A 26,187-nucleotide genomic window follows, 5' to 3' on the forward strand; every position below is an offset into this window, starting at 1 on the left:
CGGTCCTTGCCCATTCCGTTCTCCCCAGTTCTGCCTCATTTCTAGTTGATTTTTCGATCAGCTCCCCGTGCCTGATCCATTTATTCCCCCCCCCCCATGTGCTTGGGTGAATCCAGCTGGGAATTATCTTCCCCCAGCCAGTGCTGCACAGCGCGAGCCCCGTGGCCTTAGCAAGGCTGCGCTCCGGGGAATGGGTGGCCAGGAGCGCCCGGACGGTCCTCGCCCAGCGCGCGGGTTGGGCCTGGAGGGACACGCTCCCGCTCTGCCAAAGCGCCAGGACTATAGCCCCCAGGCCTGCCGACCGCTCCCAGCGCTGAGGCTCGAGGAAGGAACCAAGCCCCGCCCCGCACACGCCCAGAGCAAAGCTAAGCGCCAATGGAAAATTGGCGGCACAAAAATTGAGGGCACAGACGCTTCCCTGTGGCTTCACTTCTCCTATTGCACAGGTGCGTAATCTCCGCGCATGCTCAGTAGGAACGCTGGCCGCCATTTGCTCATGCGCAGTAGCAGACAGAACACCGCTGGTTTGGGATGCAGAACGCCTTTTGTTGATCCGGCGGCGGGGTTGGGCGGCGCTAGGACCCGGCGGATCCGGCTCGCACGCGGGTTTTTCCTCCTCCTCCAGAGAAAGAGCGATGGCGGCCCGTTAGCGGCGCGTGCAGGCGGCGGGGCTGGGACTGCGCCGAACGCACCGGGGCCATGGGGGGCGGCGCAGCCTGGCCCCCTGCGTGGGACGCGCAAGGACCGCGCGTCCCTCCGGCGCGGCGCGGCCCTTGGGCGGCGAAAGGCCTCCTGCGCCCGGCCGGTGCGGCGCAATCCCCCCGGGCCAGGGCGCGGCGGCCATGGCCACCGAGCTGGAGCCCCCTGCCTCGGGCGCGGCGCCGCTGGAGGCGGAGGAGGACGAGGAGCACTGGTTGTACGGGGGTAGGTAACCGGACGGCGGCCGTGCCTGTGCCGAGTCGCCGCGGGGGATGCGCTGGGCGAGATGTTCCCTGCGCCCAAGCACCCCTCGGCCGGCGGGGAGGCGGGCAGGGCGCGGGGTCTGGCCGCACTGCACCTCACCCAGGCTCGGCTCTGGGCCCAGCCCGCCCACAGTAACCAGCCTGAGTGGGGCCAGCCGGGGGGGTGGGTCCAGCCCCGCGGTGACTGGGGTCGTTCGGCAGTGTGGACGCAGCTCAAGCCGCAGACCCGAGTCTGTATAGTGCAGTGTGGACGTGCTAGTGTAGCTGTAAGACTGGGGTCTAGCTAGTGTAAAGCCAGGCTTAACGATACTGTGTGGATGTGCAAGTGCAGGCTTGGAAACACAGAGTGCATAGATCCAGGTTTGTAACGCTGTGTAGGCATATCCTATGAAAGCTCTCACTAGTCAGAAGGCAAAGTAAACTAGGATAGAGCACAGGCACTCTCCAGATTATGGTCAGCCTTCCCCAGAGCTTCTGAGCAGCCACATCCCCTTCTCCTCCTGGAGAGGTGATGGAGTTGACTAATGGATGTGTAGGTTTATCAGGGAACCTCTCCATATCCAACCACTCCATGCCTATATGATGGTCTTGTATTGGATTCCACTGACCATTGCAAGATTTTATGTCGGGAGTGGAATAGGGATCATGGGTTGTGGCACTGCTGATAGGCCACAATCAAATGAAAGACTCTTACCTATTTAACCTGTCTAATCTATCAGTTTTAGTTTTTTTTCTATAGAATCCATGGGGCTTCTGTAGATTTTTCTCCTTCCCTTTGCTGAAGTTTGTGTGTATGTACACACACGTACCCTATTAATTTTCCTTACTTTGTCCTAGCCATTGTGTGTGATACTACTGTCATCCTTTACTGGCTTATGTCTGTTTCAGCTTGTAAACTCCTCCAGGGTAGAAACTTGTTACGTTCAGTTGTTTGCAAAGGGTCACCCGTGCTTATGGCACTGTATCAATAATAGTAAGTCTGAATCCGTTGCCTCAGCTGGGTGAGTTGGAGTTGACCTTCCATCAGAATTTTTTTCTTCTGTCACAGTCTTTGATGCTGTTTAATACAATATAGCATTTTTTGGCTTGTATATGATCACTTTTTAACAGTGATAGGATAATGAATTAAATGGGGCAGAATGAAACTCTAATAGCAAGACATTGGAGTGCATAATAACTTCTAAAATCTGTCAGATAAATGCATATTTGGGCCCCTGGATTGATGCAAGTGGACCCGTGTGCCACTTGGGGCTCCATATGTATCCAAGTGAAGGGTCAGAGCCTGGGTTTGCTAGCAGAGCGTTCTTGGAACAGTTACCAGGCATCTTTTTCAATGCTCCATCACTTCATGCATTTCCTATCATTGTGAGGCCTTACATTTTTTTGTCAATTAAAGTCAGTATATTTTCTGGTCTCTTGATTTTTGCTTTTGAAAACTTTTTGACTTGAGGTCGTGTTTCCACCTAGCCTGGTCTTTCTCCCACAGAAAAAAATGTGTGAAGACTCTTGGAGCCAAGATCCATACCTGGCTTGATAGGTGCCTTTATTCATTCTGTTGCATAATCTGGGGTCTGGCATTCAAAGGCCTTTTTTAATTCTGTCAGTTGTCAAGGATGTGTAATCTTACTTTTTCATTGCTTTATTTCATATTGAGCTTTGCTTGGAAATAAGCATTACTTATAATATATACACACACGATAGTTTTTTTTTCCCCCAAAGGCCCAGACTGTGTTATAAGTTCTGATCACTTTGGGTTTTATTTTAATACGTTATTTTTATCATATTTGCAGATGACACCACTGGTAAGCAAGAAGATGGACCAATTGCTAGGTAAGTCTGTAAACTAGTCACTCATAACTGTATCTGCTGGAGGGGAGAACGTTGTCTCAGCATCAGGCTTGTAATTCCTAGATACTTTGAGCCTAGTTTCAGATCTGGACAGAGTCAACTCATCCGCTTGCATCACAACAAATTGAGTTGTATGAACTTTACTGTTTGGACATCTTTTGGATGAGAGCTTCAAAAACAAGTTCAGTGGTGATATGAAAAGTTACACTGGATCCTTAGTAAGATTAGAGGATTCTCCCAGTATCCGTGACCAAAATCCCCGCCCTCCCCATACTTGTTCAGTGTGGTATGCACCAGCTGTGCGTCCCTCCACCCCAGAGGTCTCTGCATTTGAATATTTTTTGTATATGTACATATGATAGGAATTTCAGGATTGTTGAACAGGCGCCATAAACTGGAGTTCAGGGTGCTGAGAAACGCAGAAAATTGAGCCCAGTGTTTGCTGCACTTTGGGACCATTATGAATATTCTCCTCTTTGGAGCAAGTATCCTAATTCAACCAATATGAATACACGCAAGCAAACTGTGGACTCCCTTACTGCACGGTTACTTAGCAAACGTAATATCAACTATTCCTCATGACAAGGACAGTCTCTGATTTTAGACATAAATGTACTGCTAACCTACATAAATAGTGTTCTTGTCTCTTTATGATTTACATGAGATTATCAGAAATTCTCCATAAGATAAAGGAGCTACATCCTTCAATTTATTAATGTTTGCAAATCACTTTAAAACCTTGACTGCAAAGTATTATTATTATTATTATTATTATTTTTGCTTCCTGCTCTTATTTTCCTTATAGTCCTCATTTTGAGTCTTTGTCCCACATATAAACTTTGTATGGGTTGTGAGATGTGTCAACAAGATGATCATTTGCTAAACTCTTTGTTAACCATTGAAATTCCAGTATGATGATCTCCCTGAATACGTTGACTATCCGTGGGAAGACAATGTACACCAAATTACATGTCTTCAGTATCTCTTGACGTTCCTTGATGCAGAGGATTTTGTGAAATTGTAGCAGTGCTGTAAAAGGGGCTGTTTTATCACTGCACAAAGGGTTATGTTGGGATTCAGGGGGTGGAAATAAAATGCCCAGGACTAGACTATTACCAGCATAAAAGTGATGACACTAATCCTGTCAAAGTGATTGTTTGTTCACTCTTCTTAAAACTGTAGGAAAGTGGCTGTTACTTTTATAGATGTGTACTTGAACTTTCAATTCACAAATTGTAATACGCATCCACAGATACTTCCTGTGATTTGAAGCTGAAGGTAACATTTGTTGCTTTTCTTTAATTCGGTGCTGGCTGACCAATAATCTTGGATTCTGAGACAATTCTGTGGTTTAAGATCAATGCTCTTAGTCGCTTTTGATTTGGTAAAAAGAAAGCTCCCCAAAATCTTTGGCAATCTGTGGCAGTTTCCTCCTGTGGTACTTCTCTTTATCTTTGCACAATGACTTGATGCCTGTGACCTTGGAGTTGTTATGGAGTGATCTTCTTTTTGAAGCCTGTTATGCTAATTCGGTAACTGAAGTGCTTTTGCTACCACCTCAGGAATTTGACCATAGTGGTACCTATGCTTACTAGGACGGCTGCTGAAATCTTTGTCTGTACTTTTGTTTGTTCTTGGCTTGATTACTGCAATTTTTTCTTTGTGAAAGTTTCCACTACCTTTCCTCCAACATGACTGTGCAGTTGATAAAGAATTAATTTAGCCTGCTTGCCTAGGTCTGTCTGTCTCTCCATAATCTTGTCTTCCTAGCCTACTAATAAGAGAGCTCCATTGGTTTACAGAACTGCAGTGGGATGCCTTTTTTATTTTATTTGATTCTTGGTAGCCACTTCTAAGATTTTGTATTACTGGGCTCCATTATGTCAGTGTGATCTTTGGCTTCCTTGTTTAGAAGGTGTCTCCTTTTGTGCAGCCTCTAAAATGGCTTTAATCTGTTCAGTGTGTGGCCTCTGTGTGTCATGTGCTTGCAGGATCTAACCCCAAAGGGAGCAAACACTCACTAACAGGCATGATGCTTATCCCCATGAGTATCTTCATTGACTTCAGTGGGAGTACCCCCAGTCATAACCTTTGCTCAGATGTAAGTGTTGTCATGTTTGGGCCCTTAAGTCCTCAGTTAAATTAACTTTAAAAAAAGGATTCTATTAGAATTTCAAAATAACTCTTCCAGTTCCATGGCTAAATATGCCGCCTTCTGATTTTTAGTTCCATAACACGTAAGGTACATATGATTTTTGTTGAGACTGGCTTGCTTGGAAAATGCAATAAACAATACTAACATTTGCTCCACAATCTTTAGTTAACAGAATAAATCTGAAAGGTCAATAATGTATATTAGGATTAATTTGCAACGAATAAGGAAATGGGATGGTCTGTGGGATTGTTAATTACCTGTCCCTTTAATCTCCATGTGACTGGTTAAAATTCAACCCAAGTCCTTAATAACTGAATGTTGTTAATGTTTAGTGGCTTGTAAAAAGGGAATCAATTGATCTTAATCTGATTCCTACTGGGCAGGTGTCCTGTTCACTTAAAAATGCCTATATAATTGGCACTGTTGTTGTCAGTCTCAAGGAAAGGCCAAGGATTGAATGGGCTATGGAGACTGAACCACATTCGTACCCTTAGAAGTAGTGGGGTTGAGGCAAACTGGGAATCTTTCAGAGCTGCTGCAAGTACCTTAGCTAATCTGTGGATAAAGAAATGTTTAGTGTGCAGGGCTGCCCATCTGGCATCCTTCAGGAACTTTAAATTGCCTTTCACCAATAAAAGCAAAACCTACTGAGATTGAATTTGATCTAACTACTCTACTACCAGTCACCAGAATCAAATATGTCTCTTGATAAAACTATGATCAGAATGTTATCTTGATTCTGTACTGATGGGCACTTTGGAAACATGAATAGGTTGCTCCGTGGGTCACATGTATTTATTTTGATCTGTTATATTTGGTAGACATGCAGAATCTTCTCATCCTTTGCAAGATGCTCCTCAGGAGAGCCGGCCTGTCACCAGTGAAGACCGAGAGATGTCACAACATGTATGTGTTACAGCTATAACTGTTGGATGTGGCTGTTGCGGTGCAGTGCATGTTCACTACTTGTAAATATTGGTGTATAACAAGGCTCAAATAAAAAGGGACTACTACTTGTCATCTTAAATATAGCTTATTACACCTGTACCATTACAACTTATTAATTAACAATTCTGGGTGCTAATTACAGCATGTAGTTTTTCTACCTAAAACACCTGTGGTCAAAGTATTAGGTAGGTGTTGGGATTGCCACGGTCTACTTCTGACTCAGCCATTGCCTCCTGAGATTACTCATTTTGAGCCTCTCAACTCCTTTGTACTTTAATTTCTCTGGCCCTGATTCAGGATAGCATCCCACTGAAACTGGTGGGTGTTAAATGTATGCTTGAGCACTTGCCAGAATTAGAGCCTAATGTGCAAAACTGGTGTAGTAACACTCCTAGGCAACCCCACAGGGCTGTGGTGTGAGTTAGTTTGAAAATAGTTTGGACATCCTTTAGATGAAAGGTGAAAAAATATTTGTTTAAAAAAAAAAAATAAAAAAAATTCTTGATTATTAACCAAGTGGAAGGGGAAGTCTTTGTAACAGAATCATTCTTCCAACTTGTACTATTTTTTTGAGCTTTTAAGACTTGCGTTCTCATCCAGGTGAATTTCTTGAGTGTAAGTATCAATGAGTCCCCATGTGTCTGTGTTACTGTTAGGCCCCCCTGAGTGGTGAAGATGATGAGGAAGACAGTGATAGCGACAGTGATGATGATGATGATGTGAAAGTTACCATTGGCAACATTAAAACAGGAGCGCCATCGTACATGTATGTATTTCTGGTTACAGTGCCTGCTGCTTGTTTTAATAACCAATTTTCTTATTGTGATTCAGGGGGAAAAAGCAGTTGATCGTACCATTTTAAGAGGCAGTGAGTTTAATGGCTAGTGCCTATTTCTGGCATTGGCTTGCTGGGTGACCCATCTGTAAAATGAGGCTAATACTCCAGATGTCAACTGCTGTCATGTGAATAATTAATATTGGTGGCGCACTTGACTGAGTGAAATAGAAAGTGGGAAGTAGTGCAAGTTCTTAAAATTACTTTAATTCTTGAAGTTTTGTTGAATTTAAATGAAGAATCAAACTAAGCAGCAGATGAATTAAATGAAAGCCCTGAATTCATTAATTGTTTCAGCTGTCCAGTTCTTCACAGCTGAGGTATGGTGAGACCAGATTTGCAAACCAGCCACCTGTCACTGAGATGGTTAAGAATCTGAGTCTGAATAACATTTACTATTCTGTATTAGATGGAAATAAGGGGGCAGCATTTCTGGTTGCTGCTGGCAACCATCATCTTAAGGAAACCTTTTTTACCTGTTCATTGCAGCATATTCTAATCTTTTGTTGCAAGGATAACTCCCCTCTGCTTTTGCAGGAAGGGTTTGGGGTCTAATGGATCATTCTAAAGAGTAATGCCCCATTCATGCAATCGCTGATTCATTAGAATTTTTCAAACATCCTTTTTTGGATTCTGTGTTTTTTCATTGTGAACCAGAGTGCTTCCTTCCTTTCTCATATTCAGTACAGACTTGCTGCTACAATTCTTTCCCCCGGTACTCCATCCTAATTCTTAGTCACAAGTATGCTCTCTGGCAGGATGGTACCTACAAACATTGGGGAAATCATCAGGCTCTGCTTCTGAGTCCAGACAATCTCGTGTGTTGCTGTTTATCTGAATGCACACTGCTGGATATCCATTTCAGTATGCTGCCCTCTTCACCATCAATAGCTTTACATGAAAAGTGTAATCTAATTTTTAAAGTAATGGAGTCTTAAGTAATATAAATCACAAAGATGCTTCAGATAAAGCAAAGGGCATTGTTGGTTGGGACAACATTTTATGTTCTTCCAGTCTGTTGGGGTATATTGAGGCTAGAACGTACAACAAAAAATTCAGCCCATATATTGAAATACTGATGCAAATCTCTTCTCATTCTTTTCTATCTAGGGGGACTCCTATGAATCTAAACTTAAAAACAGGTAGAGGCTATGGAACATCCTCTTCAGGTATTAATAATCGTATTTATTTTACCATCTGTATTTTGGGGTATTTCATACTTCTTGCACAGCCTTTTTGCTGAAGTCCCTGGCATGAATGGCTGGGCCAGCTAAAAATATTGCTTACTCTCTCAATCCTCAAAAAAGAGAATCTTCTTTAAAACAAGAATGGGCTCCGTGCAGTGAGTTTCTTAAAGATTAGTGGCTGGCTGGGGAGAATTGATGGCCCAACATGTGTTGGAGGAACAGCCAGCTGGTAATTGATCACCTGGAAATCCCAGGCAGCCAGGTTGTAATTGCTGTTTTAAACTGAAAATGGAAAAAAAGACAATCCCTGTGTAACACAGCATCTATTCAGGACAGGATGTTACGAGAGAATTAATGCTTGGGGCTGGATTCTACTGTCCTTGCTTGCACTGAGTGTTGCCTCACTGCGTGAGCAGGGTTACTGAGATCAGTGGGGCTACTTGCAGTGTAAGATATTAATCACCAGGAGTAAGGGCAGAAGACTCTGGCCCTTGACCATTAACTAATCAGTTGGCTGGAATCAGCCCTCAGTACCTCCTTCAGTTTTATATTTTACATCATATGTTGGGTTTAAAATATCTCTTCAAGATGTCCTCTCCCCTTATACCCCTCTTTTCCTTTCTGTATGGGAAACTGTCTTTTTGCAGTCCCTGATTTCCCTTTTCCCAGTCCCTTTGTGGTGATTATCTTCCCTCTAGCTGAGGAGAATTGCGGAGATGTAGTTGCCTCCAAAGTCCTTTTCTTCTTGCAAAGTGCTGAGCACCGGGGACTCCTATTGGCTCCAGTGGATTGTTGGCCTGTTGTAAAATCAAGCCCAAAGCTAACATTAAAAGTAGACCTGTCTGCATCTGTTGTGGGGGGAGGGGGATTGCACTGAATGATCTTGAGAAAAGTTAATGTTTTCTTCTGAGCTAAATCTCATAGTTGCCTAAATGGCTTATTTGGTTCATCTACAGTGCTGGTATTTTGGGGATCTTTTTTTCTTTGCCTCCCAGCTCTCCAGGTTTAGTAGCTATAACACCATGGCCATCTATTCACAAGTCACTGGAAGTTTGTTTTTTTTACTACAAAGTTAGATCTGGTTACATTTAGAAAATGGCAAATGCAGAGCTGATGTTAAATTCGTAGCAGATAATAGCTATTTTAAACTGAATAATTCGCTCATCAAATTGGTGGATTAGAAGCATTACATTAAAAGCAGTAACAATTTCTCTCTTTAAAGCCAAGTTGCAGCCCAAAGGTATTGATCTAGATGCCACAGGGAATATAAATGGATTGCCTGTAATAGAAGTGGATTTAGATTCGTTTGAAGACAAACCGTGGAGGAAACCAGGTGGGGCCTCAAAGTTTCTTGTGGTAAATATTTTCTGCAGTTCTGTTTTATTTTGTTTTTCATGCATAGTTTCTGTCAAAGTGTTGCTGCCCTGGGGGATGGAGGGAGAAATCCAACAACCCTTACTGCTCAACCTCTGACTCCTATTCTGAGCAATTAGTGATGCTAACTAGAGTTACTGAGCCATGTGCCAGTTTCAGCAGTGATCAGAAGAAATTGGGCTAGACTTGTATTCTGTTTCTTACTTTCCTAAAGAAAAGTAGTTGGTCTTTATATTAACCTCTGTTTCCTAAGACATGAGACTCTGGTAGCAATATAATAGCATTTGGCCAAATCCTGAAGTCAGTTGGACTTTTTGTTAACTTCAGTGGGATCAGGATTTGGGTGTAGGTGAGAGGTGGTCTCTTGATGCACAGCCACTGGCATGCTTTAGCCCATCATGGCTAAACTCAAGGACACCCTTTGTGCAGCCTTGTCATTGGTGCTCCTTTGGAATGTCAGCACTTGAGTTGGGAAGTACCAGGTGCATGAAGGAGCATGGGGATAGATAGCTTGTTCTTAGCAAGTTAGCATTCAATCACATAATTCCGATTGTTGTCAGTGGGAGTTGGGGCATAATCAATCACACTCAGTTCTTGACAGGAACATCTCTAATGTGAGTTGATGTATCAAAAAAGCCACCAAACAACCTAGTAAGGAAAATAACTTGATTTACACATTGGAAGGAAATATTGGTTGTTTCCTGCCAGTGTGCAACAGGGCAAGAGTCTCTGAGTCAGAAGACAAGTTCTGCTCCAGGGTCTGCCACTGGCTAACTGTGTGACCTTGGGCAAGTTACTCTCCATGCCTCAGCTTGTGTCTCTGTATTATGTGGATAATGATACTCACCTTTGTAGAATGCTGAGATCTGTAGACAAAAATTGCTATGTAACATGCTAAGATTAAAATATAGGAAGTTTCTTTTATCTTCCATTTCTATTGGTTTTGTATTGGAAAGTTTTCGACATCAAAGTGACTGTTATGTACAAACTATAAAATACTTGAAGTCTTTCCATTTTTCAGCCATGTTTCATACAAAATAACTAAAGTCCAGAGAGATCCAAACACTTATTACAGCAGCCGTACAAAATTGGCATGAAAATCTATCAATCTTGGCAAAAAATCTACTCACTTGCTCCTTCATATAATGGCGGGGAGCTAATATTTTACTTGCCCTTCAAAAATATGGTTGTGCTGTGTAAGTAGTGTTTTTGGAAGGCAGCGCATGAGATGTGTTTGATACATCTCACTCACCTGAGATGAAGGGCAGTAGGAGACACAGTGGAAAATTCAAATCACAGTGTTACTTTTTTAAAGTATTGATCAGTAGGTGCTTTGTGATGAATGGATGTTGGTGTAGATGTAAATAGAAAATTTATCCTTTTCTTCTGCAGGGGATTTGACTATGAAGTGAAAGAGAGACTAGGAAGAGAAGAAGTTAGGAAAGAACAGTAGTAGAGCAGTGATACCAGTAAAATCCAGAGATACGAGTGTGGGGATCATTATTGTCCTGCTGACCCATCTCTGGACCAGGAATGATCTACATAGTCATAAAATAATATTGATTTTGAAGTATGAATTGAGGTAAAATTAAAGCACAAGCTCGGCCCATATTCTTTGTGCTACTTCAGTAGCCTCTTCCTTGGCAGCCTTCTGGGCTATGTCGTAGACAATAAGATCAGTCAGCAAAATAGTCTCCCCTTAATGAGCCCTAAAATTATCACCAATGTCATAGCGGGTTAATACAAATTGAGAGATCTCAGTTCAAATCCTGGTTGAGATCACAACTGAACAATGAGTCTGTGTGGTTTAAGCCATGTTATAAAGGTTGCAGTTTAGCACAGTGGGCAGGTCCTGGTGTAGTGAATCTCTAATCAGAACAGCAAAGGGCAGTCCAGCTCAGAATAGAAAAGCATTGACAGAGCAAAGGTGGAAAAAATCTGTGCCACTGACAGTTTTCATCAGCGCTAAACTCCTCCATAAAATTATGAAAGGACTAATACAAGATACCACTATGAAAAACTAAATCAGTGAAGAACTGTCTGTGAATTCACATAAGTTATCTATCTCTCTTACAATATCCTGAATTTGTGTTGAACTTTGCATCCACAGGGTCCCAGAGCACTTCATATTTTGGCCCCTACTAAGACATACCCACCTCTTAGGAGGAATGCAACAGTTTTGAAACTCTCACACCAACACTATACAAAGTTCAAAACAGAAAGTGAAGAACAACCCCATGTCTAATTCTCTATTGGAAATTTTAAATTCTCCATGTAAGCACTTCAGGAGCAATTTGAGAGTGCACGTGTTCTCCGAGTTGCTCTGTTGATTTGTGGCTTAATTTTCAGGTGCTGACCTTTCTGATTACTTTAATTATGGATTCAATGAAGACACATGGAAAGCTTATTGTGAGAAACAGCGACGGCTTCAGCTTGGACTGGATCCCTCTCCACCTATCAGCAGTGAGAATAAGATCACAGTAAGTAACCTGCTATCCAGTGTGTGGGTGCAGCACAAAAGCCTGCTCATTTTGTGGGCACATAAGTACAAGTCTAAAAATGGAAGCTGGTTTAGCAATGTGATCCTGGAATGTTAACTGAAAGGCATGCTGTCAAGAACGATGGACCTGGACATTTTTTTAGTGGAGGTGACAATTTTAACTCTTCCCCCGGGTAATAAATTCTTCTCTTGCCTGGTTGAATGACGCACTCCAGCAAACATGGAGGTTGTTGACATGATGGCTAATAAAAGTCCCCTGGGATGGTGAGACTTAGGTGTATTCCCAGAGAAGGCTGTGCCCTCGAGATTGTCTTGCTGTGGAGCTGGGCTGGTAGCACTGCCAAAGCCCTCAAGTTGGTGGATCCTGTGTGTGTGAATTTAGTGCTGGTGAGAGGTGTAGAGTTGACAGACCATTGACTTAAGTCTGATCTGAGGAGCCAGCTGTGATGCGAGGGGCATTGTCTCCCTGGCCTATTCGCTTCTTGGCATCTCTGCTGAGACTTTGCCAGTTTTGTTGCCACTTCTTGTGATGTGGACTCCTGTCCATCATGGCCACCAAACTCATTTCACATGGGCCACTGAATGGCCTCAGATGATAACAGCTTTTGGTCACTTGGCAGGATTTGAATGGGTGAGCTAGAGGGAAAAGCCTCCATATCCAATTTCTAGTTCCCTGAATTAAGGACTGGAAAAAGAGGACCATGATCAGGTTAGGTATATCTTGGGGCTTCTAATGGGAATTTAAAAAGGGGTACAGTAGGCCAAGAGTGGAAAAGGCATTCAACTTGCAAAACTGTGAGATTGGCTGAAGATTGGATCTTTATTTTGCGTGAACCTACGAAGAGCAGATCTTCATGACTTATAACTCAGCTGGTAACCAAAGACAGAAATGTTGTTGTTTTTTTTTGTTTTTTTTTTAATTCTTTAGGTTCAGCAAGGAAGGACAGGAAATGCAGAGAAAGAACCAGAGAACAACATTATCAAAACAGAATTCAAAACGGACTTTGTGGCTCTGATAGGAGGGCGGATGAAGGCTGGGCCTCCACCTAATAGGTAAGGGAGTGTATAGAAACTGCATTGGAGTTCTGTATTTGAATGTATTAAATAATGGGACAAGTGATATCCTGCTATTTCTTTGTCTGAGTCTCTTATGGACCCCAAACAAGGCGGCGACTTTTAAACTATATTGGGTGTTAATCTGAAAGTCAATAGTTATCACCCTTCCCAATGACACTCTGCTGTGTAGTTATGGAACCCCCCCACCCCCAGCTCCATTTCCCTACCCTGTTGGTGTTCCCACTGTTGCATTGTGTGAGTAGGTAGGCCTGCTGCCATGCTGCATGGTCCCAGCCTTACAAAGGGGAGCTTTGCAGAGGAGGGCTAAGACAAGGAAGTCTTCCTGCTATGGAGCTTCCCATTGTTGGGCTGCTGGTTCTTCCAGAGCCTGGTCCAACTCCCATTGAAGTCAATAAATGATTCCGTTGCCTTTAACCAGAGCTGACTCAGGCCTTGGTAAGGTCCAAAAGGAGCTACTTGGTATTTGAACTGCCTGCTCTGCACGTAGCATGAGTTACATATGCTATCAGTTGGATGTCAGTTTGGTGTTTTTTCCCTTGACTGTAAATGGTTCAAAGCCTAGACAAAGTAAAATTGATTTTAGTAATTCTAACTGGAAACCTGTACTGGACAACAGTCACCTTCCTGACAATATGGCTCTGATTATTTTTTATAAGGTGCTTTGGGAAACCTGGTTACAGGAAACCAAAGCAGATTTTTCTTTTTTTAAAACTCCATGTTTTGCACACCTCTGCTGATCATACTTGGGAACCAGTCCTGCACCTGTCTCACTCTTTTCAATGGAGAGTTTGAGTAGAATGAGAAGAGAGGATCTCTGGGTTAGCTCTGAATTATTCAGAGCTGTATTAAATTAATTATTCTGGATTAAAAAAACTTTGAAGTTCCAATTTATTCATTTCTGTCTAAGCAGTTAGTTTTTTTTTGCATTTCACACTTTCTCGACAGAGAAATCAGACTGATCAGCTTTACTTTCCAGCTCTCGCATGTGATACTATTCTTTCTAAAGTCTGTGCAAATCCAGCCTGCTCCTACTGAAATTAATGAAAACTTTTTCTTTCCTTACTGGGCTTTGTAAAGTTTCTTTTTCTTTAAGCAAATACATTCTAGCCCTAACGCATTTAGCAGCATCCAATTTAACATGGAATCAATATTGGCTTTATCTAGAGATTAACCTGGATTAAAATCAATGTGTTCAAATACCTTTGGTGCTATAGACACAGCACGTCTCTCTGTTGGCACTAAGATACATGCCATGAATTTGGACATCTGTTGTGCTACTGTATCTCAACAATCAGCAGGTTGTGTTTGCAAAGTCTTGTTTCCGATGACAATGGAAATGGGAAGGACAGTAAATTTCACTAGTTTTCTGTTTAGCTCTGGCCCTTCCGTAACTCGCTTGTCCCACAGTGAAGGTATAAGGTGTGATCCTGCTTCTCTCTGGTTGGATTTCAGCAGAAGCTGACTATGGCAGTGCTGTTTGCAATGGTTTTGTCAGGCAAAAGGTGCAGAAGTCACAACCTGGGATCCCATTATTTGGAGTCAAGTATCCTTTATTATTAGTTAAAATACTGTGAACTCTTTTGAGTAAATGACTTCAACAGTTAATTAAAAGCTCATGTGGCTTTCCAGTAGAGCCAGACTGAAATTTCTTGGTGGAGTTTCACTCAGTAAGGGGCAGGCCAGAATGGCCCAGACCTGGGTTTATGTCCTAACATCAGCTACTGTCACAAAAGTCATGGCAAATTCACAGCTTTCAGGAGGAGGGAGACTCTGCATCTTTTAAAGGATCAGACCCTTCATGAGCTGCTGTCTCTGGACAAGAAACTCTAATCTGTCTATTCAGATAGTCCCAACTGCCTTGCCCCTGTGTCTTTATTACTGAGAATATTTTCATAAATGTAGAATGTTTGATTCCTTTAACTCCTCCTGCTTCTCATTCATCCCCCAAATCCTGTGCTTGTGACATCACAGCTGTGGAAACAGTTGTCCCCACTATAGGATTTTGAATAAGCAACAGGAAGATACAAATTCTTGAGAAACAAAGATCCTGATCTAACTAGGGTAACCAACAGCAGAATCTGGTCCTGTTTATATGCAAACACCCTTTATTAATATAAGGCCCTGTCTTGCTCCCATTGAAGCCAGTGGAAAAACTTTTACTGACTTCTTTGAGAGGAGGATTGGGCCTAGGGATAGAGAGGCAAAAAATGTGTCCTACAGTCAGAATTGTAACCAAAGAGAGTGCTTAGTTTAGAGTGATGGTCCATGAGGGTTAGCATGGATCTGTTATGAAATGGTACAAATTTTGGGCTGTCTCTGGTCTAAAGTCCTGAAGTGCTGTGCACTCTGCACTCCTACTAGATCTGTTTGCCAGAGCATTGGGCCTGATCCTGCAACCTGTACTCACTTGAGCAGTCTTATTGATGTGTAGGTGAGTGACAGTTTTCAGGGTCTGAACCTGAGAGATGTTCAGCACCCCCTTCTCCCTCTGAAGCCAGCAGAGTATTCTTCACATCTCAGGATCAAGCACTAAGTGGTGTCTAAAGAGACCTAACTCACTACCTGCAGCCAGAGGTCAAGTTGTGCACATGCAGGAAAGGATTCCCCACCCTTCTATTATGTTTCCCTGTCAGTTGGAGCTCTGCCTGGAGTGATTTGCTGTGGATGGAAAAGAATGTACTTGGCCTTTTTGCGTTAGGTCTCCCAGCATGAGAGAGCTCTCTCTCGGGGGAGGGAGAAAAACTGTTACTTCTAATTTCTGTGCTGAACCTGAGAAGATATATTTACTTTGTACCAGGAAGCTCGGTGGGACAATTGATGTGATTGGTGGACAGGCAGGCACTATTAGAAGGGTAGAAGGAAGACGCCGTGATAAACACGCCTCTGAGGAAAATCCCATTCAGGTAAACAGCTTCAAGCTGTCTTTCAAACATTTGATATCCTGTGCACTTTCAGATGAACCTTGAGCTATTGTCTGCACTTTCCTGACTGTCTACTTCTGTAAAACATGAGGTTTTGTTTTAAAAGAACACTATCAAGATTGCAAAATAAATCACCAATCATAATATATGCACATACCAGCGCACCCCTAGCAGGTGGAACGAGAACTCAACTGTATCAGCCTTACGCTGCTAATTGAGAGTCTCTCTCTCTCCCCTCCCATGCCCCCCCATACACTGAGACTTCTCTTTTTTGAGCAGGAGGGTCCAAGCTCCCAACTGCTATCATGATGTTCAGCAAATGTTAACTGTGAAGTTCCTAGATGGATTTGTTAGTGTTTTTTTCCCTTTTTTTTTTAAAGCCATACCTTGTTACTAGTGTGTTCTCCTATTAAACCTGAAAGAATTGTAACAATCCAATTTACTTTCACTGTTAATTGCTCTCATTTACCTTTCTACATTTTTCTCATGTTGGACAGTAAAACTAGTCTGGTCATTTTCTCTAATCTAGTGCTGTTGTGTGGGGGTTTCCAACACTGCAAGGGAATGTTTATGTATCTTTTAAAAAATGACAAAATTTCAAAATAACATTCATGTCAGTTATTATCATACATTCTTCACCCTGGAGCGGCTAAGTGTTGGGACTGCACAACTTGATGCCTTTAAAAGGGACAAAAATTAAGTTTAAAAACTGTGAGCCTGTTCTGATCTCACTTCAGTGTAGCTCCACTGACTTAAGTGATGTCATCCCATATACAACTTAATGCCCATATTCTGCTGGGATTCTCAGCAGACAGAAGCTAGGGGTTTTCAGAGTCCCCAGAACCTTCTGACCAGAACAATTCTTTTCTAACTGCCCCTTCCAGCCCAAAAAACTTCTTTTATAAAGTAACAATGTTGGGAAAGTGCAAACAAACCTTTTACTAAGGGTAGGCCCCAGTGGTGCATCAAGACTAAATCTGCTCAGTAAATTATTTTTTATTCTTCCCCATACCGAGTGCTGGTGTGTGCATATCCAAATCATTTTGGTGTATGCTGTATACTGAACTTTAAAATAGTGGCAGTGTGAACATAAACGGCCAAATTCTCTTGCCAGCTAGACTGGTTTGACTCCAGCAGCGCTCTGTTAATTTTGATGGTGGGTTTACACTGACGCAGCTAGGAGCAGAATTTGACCCCATGTTGTATTGATGAAGAAAGCAAATTGAATGTACTTCAAAAACAAATTTTGACACACAATTGTCTGTTTAATAAGAGAGCATATCACCACTCAAATGGGGCTGCTCTTATTTTGAGGGCTGTGATGTGGGGCCTGATCTCAAGAGTGGCTGTGCCGAACCCCTCTTGAGATCAGGTTTTTGGCTTGTCCTAAGGGTATTAAGTGCAAGTGACCCATTCAGTCATAATTCTGTGCATCCCTTGGGGAGGGGTATCTTGCATAGGAGTAGATTTGTAGCTAGTTTGGACTCTACCACTTGTCGTGTTCATGCTTGCAAAGATGTTTGTTGACAGGGCATTTCCTTGCATACTGAGCTTGTGACGTCTCCCCTGTAGTGTGTCTAAAAGGCTGAGACTGTCCCTGACTTCCTCCCTCCCTGTAATGTTGGGGTACTTGGGTTCTGTGGCAGATGCCCCTTTTGCCAGCACTAGGAGGCACTGATTGCAGGTTTCAAGGGGTAAAATACCAACTTCTATTTTCTGTCTGTCTTTGTTTTAAAGGTTCTTGGAGATCATGGAAATAAGCCACAACCCCCACAGCAGCCCCAGCAACCGTCACAGCCCCAGCAGCCACCTCAGCAACAGCCGTTTGTACCACCAGCAGGTCCCCCACCTCCCCCAATTGCTGGGCCACCCCCACCACACTTTCTCCATCCTCCCCCTCCAGTTACTTCTGTCCCACCTCCTCTGCATCCTCCAGGTAGGTATTTGCTTGATGTGTTAATCTGGGTGTGTTAAGTTCAGGTACCTGAGGCTTGGGGAAATCAAAGGAATCTTTAGTATAATTCAGAAATGTTAAGGGGCAGTTGAACAGCCATGTATCAGATCACTGAGATAATTCAGACAGCTGGGGAACCTCCTCTCTCTCGTCCTGCCCCCCGTCCCCCCCATCCCCTTTGGATATATATGCCTTCAAACTCTTCAGGGCTGCTGTTCCCTTTGAATGGCTCTGTGTTTTGTTGCAGTCGCTGATGTCACTTGGATACCATGGTGCTTGACCTCTTACACATGGATAAGTAGACTAGCAATTTCTATTAATCTTTGAAGGAAGGTAGGAACATAGGAATTGCCTCACTGGATCAGACTAGTGTGCTATCTAGATGCCCCAGGATCCTGTCTGACAGATACTTCAGAGGAAAGTGAGACACCCTGTAATGGACAGTTCTGGAATAATCTGCATAGAGGAGAAGTTTCTTCCTTACTCAGGTTGGTTGGTGGTTAGTTTGTGCCCTGAAGTCTGAAGGTTTATATCCCTTCTACATGTGTATTCTATACATTTTATCATACCTTGTGTCATTGTGGGATATTACTTGTATAAACATCTGAGAGTGTAAGCAGGTGTTAGAGTTCTGCCCATTTTATTTTTCACTTTTAAGACAATAGTGTGAATGTATGTGCAAATGAGGGGCCTCCCATGGATTCCTGGCAAGCTGTCAGTGTCCCTCAATGTCACCAAGTTTGTGCTCCCTTACAGATATTGAGAAGGTACACATGGTGCTGAGTGCACTCAGCACTTAAGAAGACACACTTAACTTAAAAATTGCATCTCCCAGAACGCTTTTTACCTACGGTATTTATAATGCCTAGGAGGCTAGAACCTGGTGAGATGGAGGGAAGGAGCCTCTGTTTTGGTCTGGGTATCCCACCCTTTATGTCCTTGGCACTATTTTGCATATAATCAGTTTCTCTTTCTCCTCCACAGCTAGTCACTAACCTTCTTCTGATGTTTGTCTGGATCTTATACAATAGCAATGGGGGGGGGGGGGAATTTTAATAACAAAAGGGAAAAACGCTTGTAAAGCCACTCAGCAGGGGGACTCAAGTATTTGTAGACCTGAAACTATTCAGTTTATTTTTAGAGTGACTAGATTTCAAGTGGATGGTGATTCCTTGTATAACAAATGTTGTTGTGATGAATCGGTGTATGCTTCACACCTAACTTTAGAGTGTGGCTGATTAGATAGAGGGATTGCATTGTATTCCTGAAGGGAAGAGCATTGTCTAGTGGTAAGAGCGGGGCTCTGAGGGTCAGGAGTCTCAGGTTCTACTGCCATTTCTGCTACTTGATGCACTGTGTGACACACCTTACTGGAGATAACCTATGTGAATTGGGGTTAAATTAGTATTTATTTTCTAGAGAGGAACCAGAATCCTCTCTTTGAAAACATCTGGTTCTGTAGAGTGTGTTGATTCAGGTCCAGAGATTAGATTAGAATGTTTACTCTGAATGGAGAGTTTGTCATTCATTTATCTTTGACCTAGTGTTGCATGAGTCAGTGTCTCAGGTGAAAGTTAATTAGTCCTTAAACTCTGGTGCTAAAATCACTGTTAGACTCAGGATTGCTGTGGTTTTACATATATATCTGTCATTGACATCAAGTGGAGTTTTGGATCAGCCTATTAGAAAAATATTCAGGCAAAGACCAAGATGGCTTGCTTGTTCATGGGCATTTGCCTGCTGACAGTCCAGGGCATGCACAGTTTCAGAATCCTATTGATTCCTTTTTCTAACTAAGCAGCATCAGCAATGGCCTGAAACACCTTTTTCCATTTACTACAAACAAGGCAGTGCCTCTTCCACTCAATCAACCTCAGCATGGTGATCAGCGCCTTTATTACTGGGGCGCTGGAATACTGAAGTGAAGGCCACACTTTGGACTTAACCTCGTCCAGATGCAGCAGCTAGTCTCCTGCCTGGAAGAGATCAGGAAGAGCGTATCATACTAGCGCTTCTCTCTTCGCTGGCTTCCTTTTCTGAAGATCCCGAATAAATATGTTTTCAGGGGATCTAATCCATGGAGAACATTATTGCATTGTCTGAGTGATGGATGAAATAATAACCTCTTGGTCTTTACTGCCTCATTTTATGATGACTATGGGGGGGAGAAGTGAACAGTTTTTACTGTATATTCTGTTTGTTGAAATATACCTGGCCTCAAACAAACTTCTTGAAGCGGATGCTACTAAACCAGGCTCATTAGCTTGTGGTAACAAAATGATGTTAATTTTCTCTTGTTCTCACTAAGTGTGTTTTCTTATTTCCATAGGCTTGCCACCACCAGGTCCCATTCCAGGTAGGCTTTTGATTTGCTTTTAACAGTGGCAGTGAGTCAGAATAGTCCTGTCAGAGCACTGAAGTAAAGTATGAAATGGTGTGGCTGCATCTTACCTTGAGGTCAGTCAGACTTAGGCTAACATAAGCACTGATAAGCAGTGCAATCTCAAATTTCAGCCATTTAACTTATACAGCTCAATAATGATCCATAGGGCCACTTAAAACAATCATTTTATCTTGGAAGAATAATCCAGAAAGCAGCTTTGGTTGGCAGAGGACATCATGAAAGCTTCTTGGTTAAATTTCAGAAGACCTAACTTGTGCCATCATGGGATCTCGCATAGTGATGAGTCTTCTGCCAAATCAAAGTGCTTCACGTAAGATTTCAGAGAGAGCATGAGAACAAAGGGGCAACAATAGCTTTTTTCACTGGAAGTTTTCTTTCCTGTGACGTACAGTATAGTTGGTGAATGTTAACAAACCAAATGTAACAAATAAGCTTGAGCCCAAGCTGGAACAGCCCCAATTTTTGGAGAGCTTCAGATCCTGATTGGAACTTCTCATCTCAATGTAAACAATATTGCAGAATGGATTCTTTTTTGTTATCAAATGGACCCTGCTCATAGTGGGCTTGATCTAGGGAAATGCCACCTCTAGCAAAGCAGAGTACAAATCCCAGCCTACTTCTGGGCACTGCTGCTGCCAGTTACAATTCTGGTTCCATCTAGATTAAAGTTGTGATGGACTGGAGGGGAAAGAAAAGACTTTAGCTACAGTGGAAGCTTCATATATAGTAATTGGACTGAAAAGGGTAATGCGTGGAAAATACTCTGTCACAATTTTTGCTTCTATGGTAATTAGAGGAAGGTGCATGACACACTAATAAGTATCAGTGCTTTCTCTCAACAATAGCAACTGCTCTAGAGGGATGACTTTCACAAATGTTACAACTTTCTCTAGTCATATTATCTACAGATTAAAAATCTTTCAAAAATAGGGAAGGGGGGAATTTTGATGACAGTGTCAGAATAACTTAAGAAAACACATTCTTTTAAAACAATGAAAACAAATGTTTAAAGTGGAACAAACTAGTAGTTCACTTAGCATGATGTCCTTGCCATTGGTAATGGCTTAACCAAGAATTTCTTGGTTGTTTGAAACTGGTAGAATTTTCAGAATCACATAAGTCTCATTTTCAAAAGTGATTTAGCCACTTTGAAAGTCAGTTGGATTTAGAAGCCTAGGTATGCAAGTCACTTTTAGAAAGTGGAAAGAGATCATGTGGGGGACTTCTAACATCCATTTAACTGTCTAGTTTGTGCTCTGCCGTACTATGGTTTCTGCCATCTACAGTGTAGTTGTAGTCAGAAAAGTGATTTTTCCCAAAAGAGTACAGTAGGCTTCCATGTTGCATGTCACATTAAATCACTGTACAGATAGAACCATCACTCTGTTTACAGTCAGCCCTAGGGATTTCAACCTGGGATCTGAGAGCCAAGCCTTCAGTCCTCCATGGGACTGCACAGGGTTAATGTAGGGGGAAATTTTCACTCTGTACTTGAGTTGATATTTTGTTGATGATGTGCAAGCCGGAATAGAGTCTGGCTCTTTTTTCTTTAGCTGTGCTGTCTCTGTAGGGCAAATAGGAGTAAAAAGCAGCAGAGGTTCAATTGTAAGGGCATATGGCTCTGAATACACTCAGGAGTGTGAGTTAGTGGAATAAGGAGGTGCCATTTCAAGGTAACTGTTCAGAGTAGAACTGTGCTTTAATTGCCTAATTTCTGGGGGAGTCTAGCACCACACCGTAAGCCTGCTGCGACCTCACCTTGACACTCTGCTTTTATTTATAGGGCTGTTCCCTCCACCTCTGGCTCCTCCACCAGCTCTCCTCATTCCAACACTTGATGGGTAAGGCAGAAGCTTCCTTTGAGTAAATAATTTTCCATCCTGGTTTTACTCAGCCAGGTGCAGCTAGACAGTAGAATGGAATTACTCTGATTGGGAGGCATAGGAGGGAAATAGGAGCTATCCTGTTTTTCACAGTTTTAAGAAACACGAAGAATCTTTAAGAAGTGCTAAGAATCAAGGTAGCTTAAGGAGCAGGATGTGGGGATACTACAGCTAGGTGTGCTATGTAGTAGGGACCCATCAGCATGGCCACATGGTATCGGTGAACACTAGGTTTGTGTTTTAGAATATTTGTAGAGTAACTTACCGCCTGCATCTGATTTGGAAGAGGAGCATGAATTGCCAGGTTTACAGTGAACTCTTGCTCCAAGACTTTAATCTGTTGCAGCAAACTTCGCCCTTGGTTTGTCAGTTTACTGGTATCTTGCCATGTCTCACACGACCTAGGAGTATGTTCACAACCAGTATTCAGAATTGTATTGTTGCTTTCACTGTGTTCTTAATAATACCATTTTGCATTTCCCTGGCAGTTTCCATCCAAGGATCTTAGAGCACTTTGCTACTATGAATTTATTTCTTACGAAGCATTATTAGCTTCATGCAGATTGGGGAGGACGACGGAGGACTAATGCTCATGGAGGCAAAGGGTCTTGCCCAAGGACACAGAACAGGCTCATGGCAGAGCCAGGAATAAAACTTAAATTGCCAGGCTCCCAGTCCACCACACCACGTCTTGCCTCAGGGAACCATCTGTGAGGTGAAAGGATTTGACCTCTGGTCATCTTGCATGACTAAAGTTACCAGATTGCCCCCCCGCCCCCCCCAAAAAAGAGGTTGGAGATCCTTGCATGAAAAATGCTATGGAGGGCAAAATGTGATTAAATGTAGCATAACACATGGCTTTATAGCTATTCAAGAAAATCTTTACCATCTCATTCAAATCGCCACTCCTTCCTTCCCCAAAGGATCTTTGTCTGCCACCATCCGCTAGAGATGAACTAACTCGTTCCTATATTACATGAATTTACACAATGTTTTGCCCAAAACATGAGTGAACCTAAGTAGACCCTTTCCTTAGAATCTGATAAGCTTTCCTAACTTTTAATTTCTAGCACGATCTTCCTTTGTTACACTGCCTCTGGCCTTTTCAAGACTGACCATTTTCGTGAATTTTGGTATGCCCACTACAAGGCATCATGGCAAAGAGGAAGGAGGATCTGTGACTAGAGGGAGGGGAGACTGTCAGGGCTTCTGGCCAGAGCCAGTCCCTCCCTTCTAGTCTCCTTCCTCTCAGCAAGACCTTCCACTCTGTCCTGCCTCTCCCTGCTGCCAGATCCCACATCCAGCCTCTACCCAGGACCAGGAGTGGAAACTTGTTGGCTTGGAGACCAGGCAGGTGTGAAGAACCCAGCTTGGATTTCAGGAGTTGAACAGAAGCAAGCGGGTTAGGAGGAGACTTGTGGCATCTGGGGGGTGGGGAGGGGTCCTATCTTAATCTCTTGATTGAGTTAACAGTAAGTGTATTGCAGGTTCCCGCTCTGTGTGTTAAGCTGATGGCAGGTAACTGATGTTAGTAACTGCTGTCCTTGTGTTCTCTCCAAAGCCAACCTGCCGGCTACAATAACAGGCAGCCTCCACCATTTGGATACAACTCTGCAGGTGAGCACAGAAGCCACAGGATGGTGGAACTGACTGGGCATGGGGCTGGCCAGAGGGTTGTTGGTAATTTATCCTTGTGCTAGGCTGACCTATGCCTTTGTCACTGTGACCTTTGAAGCTGTGTCTGCGCTCCAGCCAGCCCAATCGCTGACAGTGGGTGTTGGTAATGAACCTAGCAGTAAATGTTCTAGACAGTCTTAGATCAGCTGCACTCTCTGAAGTGACTCTGACCCAGTTGATGCTTGTAATTAAAGTTCTCGTTCCTGTATCAGCTGCTCTCAGTACCCAACTCCCATGTCAGCAACAGAGAAGCCTCCTAGTGCAGCCATGGGTCCCTGTGCCCCTAGTCGTGATTCTGACTTTTTCCAGGGAAGAATGTGCCCCCAGTGAAATTTCAGACTTTTCCTGCATAAGCCTTTGAATGTCTCTGTTAGAGCAAGAACCTGGGATTTACCTGCTGCAGGCATCAGCCCTAACCCTGCAAGGGGTCAGGGGCCAGACCTCTTGCTCTCTGAGCTAACAGAGCTGGCTAGGAATCTTGAAGACCAAACCATAGACTCTGCTGGCTGATCAAAAAGAGAGAAACTGCCAGGGCGTCTCAGAATCCTTTGTCTTGTCTTTCTGCTCAGAGGATGCTGGCTGGGGAAGGAAGAAATGATAGGACTTCCTAGGGGAGGACCAGTAACATGGCCAAGTGGGCAGCTGTGATCCACAGAGGGCAGGTGTCAGCAGCTCCTAACTGAATATCCTTAATCAGTGCCTGGAGTGATTGCAGCAACATCTGCCTCTTTCTGGCGTAGGATGATGCTTAAAACTCATTAGAATATCATACATGAATATGCAAGGAGGAAATCAGAGGCTCATAGGTAAAGAGGTGTGGGTTGGGTTAGTGGTTATTCAAAGGGAGTAGTGTCACTTCCTGATCCAGCAGTACCACTAACTAGAGCACCTACATGTTACTGGGTGAGTCCCAATCCCAGCCCTGACCTAGGCCAAACCTGCTTAGGTTGCAGGATCTGACACAATTGCTGCCCGATGTGGCCTGGTTGCAGGGTGCAGAGAAGCATGACTTCTTTTCCCGTTGGGTCAGCACTAACCCTTCAGACAAGTGAAGGTTCTGCTCTCTCACTGCAGATTCTGGTTTCATCAGCTACCCTCCTATTTCCACATCTCACACGCCCTGGGTGACGACAGTGGATAAGGGCACGAGCAGCTCCAGCAGCAGTCACTGGGAGTACTCTGGCTCAAGGCGTGAGAGAGAGAGGGAGCGGGAAAGGGAAAGGGAGAGAGACAGAGACCGGACTCCAACTACCAGTGAATACAACAAGTAAGCACGGTAGTCCACATGACACTGCCATGGCCTCCCAGGGAGGGGGCTAGGCTCTGCCAGATGAGAGCATGGAAGTTATTACCACACTTACAGTTGTCTTGTTGAAGGACTCAGTGCTCACGTCACCACCAAATCCTGCTGGGAAGTGACAGCACTGATCAGTAGCTAGAGCACAAGAACAAACGATAGGACACCTGGGTTCTTCTCAACTGTTGACTTGTTATGCAACCACATAATCTACATGCCTCAGTTTCCCTGCTTGTAACAGGGCTAATGACCAGTTATATATCCACCTGTTGTGTAAGGCACTTTGGTCTCTGGATGACAAGTTCTATACAAATGCTGCTATTCTGTAGTTTCAAGATGACAGTTGAAAAACTAAATGTAACAATTTTGATGGGAAACTGCCCCCTTTTGCTGAGCCCCATGGTCTGAAAGCTTGTGGGATAAGGAGCATTGTTCACCATGAACATGCCATGCAGTGTAAACCCTTAATGACAATGGGCATTTCTTTGGAGACAGCCACCTTGCTGGGAATTAAGTGTGATTTTAAGAGGACAGTAGCCGTGAGAGAGGTCAGCGGAGAAGGCTGCAAACCGGAGACACAGGAAAGATTAGACGGTTGCTGTTCTTTCAATGCAGTTGCTTTGCACTCTCCACCATAGGGCTCTTGTGATCTTACTGTTGTCACAAGCACTGTTGATATTTTTACAAGCGTCACACCCAGCAATGCCAGTAGTTGCTGAAAACGTCACCAAAATATGTGTATATTCCTGGCAAAGGGTGCTGCTTGCTTTGGCAACTTCCAGGCCACTGAGCTGAGCAAACAAGGCAGTTTTCTTGTAACAGAGAGCTTTTTAAAAAGGCTTCAGGCATTTTGGAAGGTGATCAGGCAGGGAAGCAATGATAACATTCTGGAATTTGTAAGGCTCCTGTAATTCTGGGGACATGAATCATGTGATCTGCTTAGCACTCCAGGCACTGTGCTAGCATTTTTAGTTGCTGTAGAGTATGTTGGCATCCAGAAGCTTAAATTGTATTCACCAGGTAGAGCAAGTCACAGTAATCAGTCAAACCTTTTTGAGGCGATAGTTCCCAGATGATACCTCTGTCTTTGATTCTGTCTGATTTTCTTCTTTAACTTGTTTGCGTAGGTTACAAAACAGCATTTCAGGCTTTTTTCCCCAAATGT

The 26,187-nt window shown here is 43.3% G+C and overlaps 1 protein-coding gene across 2 annotated transcripts in view; it reads left to right on the forward strand.

Moving 5' to 3' along the window:
* Positions 1-841: 841 nt before the first annotated feature.
* LOC116819812 (uncharacterized) overlaps positions 842-26,187 on the forward strand; it is a 31,092-nt gene continuing 5,746 nt past the window's right edge. The window contains exons 1-14 of one of the 2 annotated variants that reach the window (XM_032771832.1): positions 842-924; positions 2,753-2,792; positions 5,787-5,871; positions 6,570-6,679; positions 7,859-7,917; positions 9,158-9,268; positions 11,659-11,789; positions 12,738-12,862; positions 15,684-15,789; positions 17,545-17,743; positions 20,091-20,117; positions 21,949-22,006; positions 23,610-23,665; positions 24,800-24,992. In XM_032771832.1, coding sequence (XP_032627723.1) covers positions 843-924; positions 2,753-2,792; positions 5,787-5,871; positions 6,570-6,679; positions 7,859-7,917; positions 9,158-9,268; positions 11,659-11,789; positions 12,738-12,862; positions 15,684-15,789; positions 17,545-17,743; positions 20,091-20,117; positions 21,949-22,006; positions 23,610-23,665; positions 24,800-24,992 — 1,382 coding nt within the window. In that variant the 5' untranslated portion in view covers position 842. Of the gene's footprint in view, positions 925-2,752; positions 2,793-4,062; positions 4,089-5,786; positions 5,872-6,569; positions 6,680-7,858; positions 7,918-9,157; positions 9,269-11,658; positions 11,790-12,737; positions 12,863-15,683; positions 15,790-17,544; positions 17,744-20,090; positions 20,118-21,948; positions 22,007-23,609; positions 23,666-24,799; positions 24,993-26,187 lie in introns of those variants that run through there. The other variant, XM_032771833.1, reaches the window with a different exon arrangement.

This window comes from Chelonoidis abingdonii, chromosome 8, assembly GCF_003597395.2.
Source record: "Chelonoidis abingdonii isolate Lonesome George chromosome 8, CheloAbing_2.0, whole genome shotgun sequence".
NCBI classification, from domain to species: Eukaryota; Metazoa; Chordata; order Testudines; family Testudinidae; genus Chelonoidis; species Chelonoidis abingdonii.